This window comes from Lolium rigidum, chromosome 5 (genome assembly GCF_022539505.1).
Source record: "Lolium rigidum isolate FL_2022 chromosome 5, APGP_CSIRO_Lrig_0.1, whole genome shotgun sequence".
Taxonomy (NCBI): Eukaryota; Viridiplantae; Streptophyta; class Magnoliopsida; order Poales; family Poaceae; genus Lolium; species Lolium rigidum.
The window spans coordinates 188,784,094-188,793,949 of NC_061512.1; the positions used below are offsets into that span (position 1 = coordinate 188,784,094).

Consider the following 9,856-nt stretch of genomic DNA (forward strand, 5'->3'; position numbering starts at 1 on the left):
AATGATCATCTTCTGCAACAACGAGATCTAATCTCGTAGGCTTCGGAAATCTTCAAGGATTTGTCTCGTTCATCCCCTCGTTGCTACCATCTTCTAGATTGCATCTTGGCTTGGATTGCGTTCTCGCGGTAAGAAATTTTTTGTTTTCTATGCTACGAATCCCATCACCACTGCTGAGGTTACATCAACCAGAAATTCATCCAAGCCAACAAGAAATAAAAATTTATCATTACTCAGTTGAGTTAAAAACAAAGCTAGGGTACCCAACACTAGTTGGCTTCCATCCAAGCTTCAATAACACATCAAAGGAATCATTACTGCATAAGCAGTTCATCCAATTATCTGACATCAATAAAGAAAACCTTTTCAGATAATTGAATTAGGCAACAACAATCATACCAGGATGCTATGGAAGCATCAGGCACATCACCAAAACCCTCCAGCATGCTTTTACAAGCATGAGGGTCACCAATGCATGGTGAGAAGCTACAGAGACATAGCAATAGCATAGGACATTAAGTTAAAGGCATAAGCAATGAGTCAGTAAGTAAATCACTAGCACATGATGATCATTTGACCATTTAGAGCATGCACACACAAGCAATAGCAACAATATAGTTCACCAGGAATGGTGAGAAGCTGCAAGAGCATGCATCTAGCTGCAGCAACAATGACAACAAGATAGGATAGATAGATAGATTGCTTCCAGTAGCACATCAACAGCAACAGCAGCCAGTAGCACAGCAACAACAACAGCAGCACAACCAGAGCATGCATCTAGCTGCAACAACAATGACAGCAAGCTAGGATAGATAGATAGATTGCATCCAGTAGCACATCAACAGCAACAGCAGCCAGTAGCACAGCAACAGCAACAACAGCACAACCAGAGCAACACACGAGCATTTCGTCGAGCATTTTGTGCTCACGCGGGAGAGGAAGAGGGAGGGGAGGGAGGGGAGAGAGTTCACCGACGATAGGGGTGGAGGAGGAGGTTGACGACGATGGCAGGGGTGGAGGAGGAGGAGGACGCGGCGGCTCCTCCACCTTGACGCGATGCCGGGCCCTCCTCCACCTTGATGCGGCGGTCCCTCTTCGCCGTAGCGGCAGCTTGTGCTGCAGGTGGCGGGGATGGGAGGAGCGTGGCGGCATGCAGCCCTCGCGGAGGAAGGCGGCGGCGACGGCGATGGTGACGCCAGCGCTCACCATGGCGGCGTGCAGCGGTAGGGATCAGAGGGGAGAGGGGAGAGGGGTACGGGCGCGCGCGGTAGGGAGAGGTGAGGGGGTACGACATGATATAAGTTCCACTATTTCTGTGGCGCACCAGAACAAGTGCGTCACTGAACCAATTATTTCTGTGGCGCACCAGCCCCAGTGCGCCACATAAATAGTTATTTCTGTGGCGCAACCCGCATATGCGCGACATAAATACTTATTTCTGTGGCGCAACCCGTCCTATGCGCCAAAGAAATAGTGGAACCTATGATTGGGGGTGGCAGGGTGTGGGCCCTACCTTGTTTCTGTGGCGCATATGTTGATTTTTGTGGCGCACCGTGCCAGGTGCGCCACAAAACCACTTTCTGTGGCGCATATTTGGCTAGTGCGCCATAAAAATAAGATCTCACCTATAAGGCTTTTCCTACTAGTGATTACACCGACGAGTATCTTTGAATTGGCGAAGATACTACATCGGAGTCGGTGCGTAGGTTTGCTCGCCTGATTATCAAGTTGTTTGGGTCAACCTATCTCCGAGCTCCCAATGAGGATGACACCAAAAGATTGATGGAGATAAATAAGAAAAGAGGTTGGCCGGGCATGCTTGGTAGTTTTGATTGTATGTATTGGACATGGAAGAATTGTCTAAAGGCATGGCACGGACAGTACTGCGGCAAGAGAAAAGATGCAATCATTGTACTTGAGGCCGTTGCATCACAAAATTTGTGGATTTGGCATTGTTTTTTTTTTGGTTCCGGGAACACTCATTGACATCAACATGCTGCAAAGATCCCCTTTATTTGCCAAATTAGCAAATGGGGAAGCACCCACTTGGAACTACAAGGTCATGAACAATGAGTACACAATGGGATATTACCTAGCCGATGTTATCTATTCGTGCTGCAAGTCTTTCAAGGATCTCCAAGATAGAATAGAAGCTGAATTTGCCAAATCTCAAGAAGCAGCTCGCAGGGACATTGAGAGAGAGCTTTCGGTGCTTTGCAAGCAATGTTTGCCATTATTCGTGGCCCAGTCCGATTTTGGGATAAAAAAACCCTTGTCAACATCATGATATGTTGTGTGATTCTTCACAACATGATCATGGTGGATGAAAGAGAGTTGAGCTTGCCCTGCTTCTATGACAACGTTGGCACCCGAGTGGAACCCCAATGCAATCTGGATCGCATTGAAGCTTTTCTTGGAACTCATCGGTAGATTGAGCATGCCAGTACCCATGCCTAGCTCGTTTATGATCTGAAAATGCACCACTTGCAGCGACATGATTGTCTCCTTTGATCCTCCCATTCCATTCATTTATGTGTCACATGTATCGACCCTCGCTGATCCATGAGTTGTAAACTTTGAATTTGGAATGTTTTAATAAAAGGCTGTGTGCATCAACCGATGCAGAGGCCGGGGCACACCCCATTTCGAAAAAAATGTGTCACATGTATCATTGTTGAGACATTTGTTCATTTGTCCAATTTTCCGAGAATTGTTGTAATTTGGTTGAGATATTTTTCATTTGTTCAATTTTTCCAAAACTGTTTTAATAATTTGGTTCAGACTATTGTTTATGTGTTGTAATAATTTGGATGATTATTTGATTAATTATGATTGATTGTCGTATGTATTGCATATGAATTCTATGAAAAACCTTGCCTTTATGGGTTCGGAAGCCGCTTGCGCAAAACAGAGCCCGTAAACCAAAACTGTAAAACAGAAGCCATTTTACGATCCGTAAACACGAGTTCGATGAACTGAACTCCGGGTTTTCAGTTTACGTTTTTACGGGCTTTGCTAGAGATGCTCTTACCTTTGCATAACTAAAAATTGATGCCATGTAGAAAGCCATGTATATATGTGGTGTATGAAATATAAAATCAAATATAATTAAAATTTGCTACATTATTTACGTGCAGTGTTGAGATATTAGTTGCTAGTACACTTGGACATACATCTCCTACATGGTTCTGTTGGTACCGCTAGCTGGTGTAAGTAAAAAACTTTTGCAATGTTTGTAAGCATACGACTAGGATTAAACTAAACGTGTGCGAAATCACTTTTAACACATACGGTTTGCTTAACATTCATCCGATCTTCCAATCTCGCTGATGATCCAGTAGAAAAAATCATTTGCGAAGCCCTCCTATTCGTAAATGATCCGTCTTAGTGAATCTTGTGCAAAACTTTACCTTTTCGCACATGGCTAACTAAACCGTATGCGATATTGAGGCCTATCGCCCATCCATACGTAGGACTGGTTTGATAAATCGTGTGGATCGGCCCTATCATCCGTGTGTACTAGTGTTGCATGGACATTGCAGGCTTTTGCTCCGGTCGACACCATCGTCCCTCCTCCATCTCGAGTGGCTCCAGCTCCAGCGGCCTGCGCCCCTAGTCCACATAAGAGCTCCTGATCGGGCAACGCTAAGCCCACAACATGTAGCTTCGCCCTCTGTCGTGCTCCCCTCCCCTGCAACTGCTCCCCTCTCAAACAATTAATGTGAGATTTTGTTGACAGTCGGTCCAAATCAGGCGCCGTAGTGGAATATGGCAGAGATTTGACCGGAATCGAGATGACACACTAGAATTTGGCCGAAATAGTTGCCGGTCCAGCGATGATTGAGGTGAAAGTTCACTCTCGCCACGGTTTCTTCTAGTGTATTTTACCGTATATTTTGTCCCTCTAACCTCAGATATGCGGTACCAGGCCCTCGGTTTGTCATTAACCGTAAATTATAACTATGGGTTGACTTAGTTTGCGTGATCGAAAAATAGGTATTTTAAAAGGGTGAGAGCAGTTCTCAGAACATAGTTCTCAATAGAATAGTTCCAAACTCACTTGTAAGTGAAATTTTTCAATTGCAACCCCACTTACCACTAAAAAACTCTCAGTTACAACACAACCTGCAATTCAAGTACATGAATCACGATGCAAATTTGATGTTGCAGAAGTCTAACAGTACTAAGTAGACACTTTCTACTCAGAACTTAAGAGGCAAAACATTATTTTATGGTGGTTTCGTCTTTTTGGCAAGAGTTGCTCTAACGGATGTATGGCTAGCCGCTCCCGAAACGTGTACGGTCCCGGCGGGCAGGCCTACGCACGTCGTGCTGTTTTAGCTACGGTTTGCTCCGCAGGCCGCAGCTGTTATATAGCCAGGGCGGAGCGCTGACAGGACACGGCGTGCCCGACGCCCAGAGATCTTCTCCGCTCCCGCACGCCATGACCGATCGGTCGGCGAGAGACCTGGCTTTTCGTCGCCACACTCCTCCGTCTCTTCACACCAGCATGAATTACTACATGGTAATTTTGAACTCAAATCAATCTGTACCAGAAGCCAAGAAGAAATGAAGAGCATCGCATTGACGCAGTACTACGCTGCTACATTTAAGTGAACTCCACGACGTGCCGGAACAGTGGGCGTAGCTTGCGTAGGCCAAAGAGCATACGCATATACAAATATTGCAATTCCGGCGTCTCGACTCTCGAGCGGTGTCTCAGAGACACGGACATGCACGTAAGCAATCTGCTCAGAGTCTCGGAGAGAGCAATCCTCGCGGCAAGTACTGCACTTCGGCGGCAGCCATGCATATCAAATTAAACAGGCTATACTACTCCTCATCATGATCACATTGCAAAGTTTTGTTCTAGCGGCGTAAATGCAGTGTGCGCTGTGCCAGAAAAAGAAAGAAGCTAGAATTGCAGTGTGATTCGTTTATGCACGTTTGGTGCTACATATCGGTACAAACATGTTGCCTCACTTACATACCACTCATTAATCTAGCAATGTTAGTTGGTGTATTTGTGCTAGTATTATTTCTCCATAGCTATTTAAACTATTAATATATACTTGGGTTGTAAATTAAAAGTAGGAAATTTATAAGGAGCAAATTTTCGAATTCACATAGTATTAAATAGCCCGCTATAGCCTTTCGGAAGGGTGCGATTAAGTGCATTAGCCCGCTAAAGGGTTGCTATATCCACTAAAGTGCAAAACCTTGATTTTAGAACATGAGAGAACGAGTTGCCAGCCGTTTAACTTTTTGACCGACAATGGATGGCAGCCGTCATTAATTTAGGTTGACATGTTTTTTTTGATATGGGAGCAGCGCTCCAGCCTCTGCATCAATCGATACACACGGCCAAAATTTTAATTTAGGTTGACATGTGGCGACTCATGTTAGAAGTAATAATCTTGTCTCTGATTAGATTAGGTGATTAGCACATGTACTAGATAGCCAGTCAGCTTGCATGCTGAGGTAGTACTAGTTCTTGTCCTAATCACTACGTGTTAGAATTTGTCTCGTTCTTTTTATCTTTTATTTGATGTGATCGGTCCGTGGGTGAATCCTAACAACTCCATGCGTCCTCATTGGAATAAATTTGCTGAATATTAATTTTCAAATTATAATTTCGAACACAATCTCAATCTCGGCTACTGCATTTTGGTCAGAATAAGTACTTCTTTTTGTATGGGAAAAGGTGCAACCACAAATATTAAGAAAAACAGCGTTAATATTGCTACTGGGCAGATTTCACAACCCAAATTGAATTAGCTACTAGTATATGTTTTTGTCTAGATCTATGTTTCAAGTTCGGATTTGAAGCTTTATGATTAACTGTATATGTTGAGACTATATCACCAATTGTTTTTAGAAATCTAGAATTTTTAAAGAAAGATTTTCGAAACTTGAGAGAACCAGATCTTACTATCACCAACTCTATACTCGGCCACACACCACTCAACGGATGTCAGATTTTCGTCGATGACCAAAAAAAATATGTTGTCTAGCTGAGGCACTCGGCAAAGACATAGTGCTATTAACGTGGGGAGAACATCCATCTGCTTTTCTTTGCCGAGTATCGTCCCTGGACACATGGAAAAGGGCCTTTGCCTAGTACCTATAGAATTGCACTCGGCAAAGATTCTTTCACAACGAAGACTTCTCCTATGAGGCATTGCCAAGTATAATACTCGGCAAAGGTTTTGCCGAGTATTTTTAGCCTTCGCCGATTATTTTTGTGTGTAGGCAAAGATGTTGTTTCCTATACGAATGCATGCGGCCTTATACATTTACATATAGCAAGGATTATATCATCTATTTGTTTCTAAAATTTGGTAAGGAGAATGGTCAAAAACGACTAGCTAGGTCTGGTGATACGAATGCATGAGATTTTTTTAAGAAAATAAGAGATATAGCTCCACTATATAAAAACTATCCTTACATTTTTTCTAAAAGAATGTGGTGGGGAAGACCCTACAATATTTGTTTAATAATAAGAACCAAAATTTGTGTCTATGAGGATTAACCTAGGCCACTTTGTTGTACATCCACTTCCCTAACCAATGAAGCTAGGCTCACTAGCTACAATTATCCTTAGATAGAAATCATTATCTCCTGGGTTAAATTAACTTGCTGACACTAATTGATCTGCAAGTTATATACAATAAACATATATATGTAAGTTTTTTATAAATTTAAATAAATACAGGGACACTTGATCCATTTGTATTATTATTTTGCCAATTATATGTGCCATCATTTAACTTACGTGGACCATTCAATCTTCACAATGCTTTATTAGTTTATGTCTGTATCATCAATTAACAAAGTTGCTACAAATCTTCGATCTCTCTCCATTTCATAAACTGAACACAATAGTTACCATGTTCGGTGTTATCGCCCCATCATTTAATAGAATACATACTGAATTAATCTGCGGGGTAAGAATAGTGTATGCAAAATGTTTGCTAGATCGTTACCATTTTAGTGTTATTATCTTGGATCGGATGTTAACAGGTAAATACCATCCATCTCAAGGCAAACATATGTAGGTTATTTACTTTATTATCATCATTACTTTTGGATAACATGATTGTAGATCCATCAATGAAACTAATCAAGAAGAATATAAACTGCATAAATTAGTAGTTGCTAAGGCCTTTCTAGTTTCTTTCACACCTAAACTTTGGAAGTCAATTTCTGATTTTATCATTTTGTCCTGTTTTGGAAGTTCTTGCGGAATTCAGCTAACCACCCAAAACAAGAAGTGTACTTGCAAATGATTGCTTTTGGAAAGGTATTCGAGATAACCATGTACCTGGTGGTGTGGAACTATCTCATATATACACTAGCCACTGTATATGTGATGATGTCATCTAGCTTCATAGGCACTGAGATAGTGAGTTAGACATTGTACTTATTATTTGATCGTACTGATGCAAGCTGTTGTTTTAGGTAAACAAATGCAAGCTAGCAAATTAGACAATCCGTAGGTGCAGATACAAAAGTACTGATGAACCTAAACATGGAACTCTGTATTTTACCCGCCCAAAAAATGGAATTCTGTATTTGCATAGAATTTCCTTATTTTTTTGTGTTTGATCATAAACGGTGATCTATGTGTGTCAACCCAGACTGTGTTTCCAATACCTAAAATAGTACTACATATCTTTGCCGATCTACACTCTTTGATCTCAAGAGTGTGCCCTCAGCACAACTATAAATCGTCTTTCTCCCTAGCATACAACCACCTTGAAGAAAAGCTTGAAAATTAATGTCCAAATTGACATGAAAAAAAGCCAAACCTCACAACCTGGTCAGACTCTCAAAGCAAATCACAAATAACACCGTCAAGCCAAATGAAGGTTTGCAAATAGTACTACTAAGATGCATAGTTCCGTACACATGCAATAATTAAGTAAGACGATTGAAGTAGTCCGCAGATCGACCAAGATCTAATGAAGTTGCTACTAGCTAGCTACTATATAGAGAAATCATGCAAGCAGCTCGAACGAACCAGCTTAGTATTGCATACCGTCCAAGAAATCACCGTCTTCCTCGTACTCGCCATCGTCATCGCATTCTCCTCCATTGTTGTACACCATGTCGCCGAGGTCATAGCAGTACTCCCCGCTGACAGCCATCGGGGACGACATGAGCCCCCCGTTCATCTGCTCCATGAGAACCGACGTCGTCGTCCCGCCACCTCTGGCCCTCATCATCATCACCCTCTCCATATGATCCACTTCCCCCTTACCTGACCCGGCACCAGCAGTCTCCGTCTCCTTGAGCCGGCGCCCCCCGCGCTCCGCCGACGAGAGGGACGACGACACGCCGTTTTCTCCGCCGCCGGCGACGCTAGGCCGCCGAGAGGACTCAGCGGAGAGGCGTTCAATGGCCGGTTTGGACTGAGTGAGCAGCCAGTCCACCGTCTTGCTGGCCTTGTCGAAACCGAGCTGGTCCTGCAGCGCGAAGAAGTCGCGCGCCACGTCGAGGGAGAGCCGCATCCGGCGGTCGCGGACGCCCTGCGCCGTCCGGATCTTGCTGTGCCGGTCCGTCCTGAACGGACGCTTCCGCGCCCTCGCGTGGCCGGCCCCTGTGACGGCCATGGTGGCACCGTTTCTTGCCGCGTCATGCGCGGCCGCCGTCGCCGCCGGAGTAGCAGCCGACGGGCGCGGCCTGAGTACGGCCTCCAGCGTCTCGGAGTTGTTGAACTGGTTGGCGTTGCCGGGGAAGAAGTGGTCGTAGTGCTGCATCTGATGATCCAGATACGCTTGGGGCGCCATAGTGAAGCTGCCGGCAGGGTTTGGCGCCTGCACGGGGGGTTCCCGGGAGATCCAGAAACTGTGAGGGTTAGGGTAAGGCAACATTGGCAACAAGTGTGGTCGCTACCAGCTGCCTGCACCGCAGGTAGTACTATATATCTTCCAAGCAAGATCTAGCTCTCGATCTAGTACTACAGTTGCCTCTACTCGCTCTTTCTTCCTCACCTTCACATGAGATCGACTATATTGGAAGTTACTAGGTACGATGAGTTTAGCTCAGCATGGTCTCTCCATCTTCATCGATGGATCAATTAGCTCGAAGGGAAGGCTGGACAGATAAAGGAGGGAGAGAAAGATCGGAGATGGAGAAAGGGGTGTGTACAGGAAGCTGAAAGATGGGAGTAGTGACCTAGGAAGCTAGGTATTAGTGGAGCCAGCATATAGGGTGTGGGTGTGATGTGTACGCGCGAGTCTTGTTTGTTTTCGGCAGCGATTTTGCTGCATGCTATGCTAGGTTTACAGAGGGCATTTGAGAGTTTGAGCAATGGCGTCCGTCGCTGTGGGTAGTGGCGCGCTGTCTGGGTCTGGGCATCAACTGTTGCGTCACTACTGCGGATGTACGTGCAGGCAGCAGACGGAGCTAATATAATCATAGATCAAACTCGACCCGTAGGCAGGTAGGTACGTAGCTGTCTGGTGTTGGTGTGCGTAGTAACGGGAGTTAGCGAGGGAATGATGAGGGCATTATTGCGGTCGATCGACGGCTACAGTTCTGGACTGTAGGGACACGTGGGCATGCAGGCGACTATGTAAACATATAATCTGTACAGGGTCTCCCCGTATGCAGTGTGTGCGTGTATTGATGCATACATGTATGAATTTGTATATAAACTCATATGCCATGGTTTAGGTCCATGTACTCGAGAGCCAACAGCAGTTACTCCTACCACCACGTATCCCTCGCGTCTCTCCCCAGGGAGGCGCCAGGGGCACTCCTACCGCCGCCTAGCAACACCCCCGCCGCCGGATTCCCCTGCCGGCGCCGCTGCCGCCGGATCCCCTCTTCGAGGCGGTGGCAGCTCTCC

The 9,856-nt window shown here is 44.9% G+C and overlaps 1 protein-coding gene across 1 annotated transcript; it reads right to left on the reverse strand.

Annotated features, from left to right (window-relative positions):
* Positions 1-8,027: 8,027 nt before the first annotated feature.
* On the reverse strand, positions 8,028-8,876 carry LOC124656862 (transcription factor TCP18-like). The gene has a single exon (XM_047195527.1). It carries the CDS (start codon positions 8,874-8,876, stop codon positions 8,028-8,030), a length of 849 nt encoding a protein of 282 aa, XP_047051483.1.
* Between the last annotated feature and the right edge of the window lie 980 nt (positions 8,877-9,856).

Coding starts and splice junctions, on each gene's coding strand:
- LOC124656862 (XM_047195527.1), bottom strand. CDS start 8,876: ATGTTGCCTTACCCTAACCCTCACAGTTTCTGGATCTCCCGGGAACCC.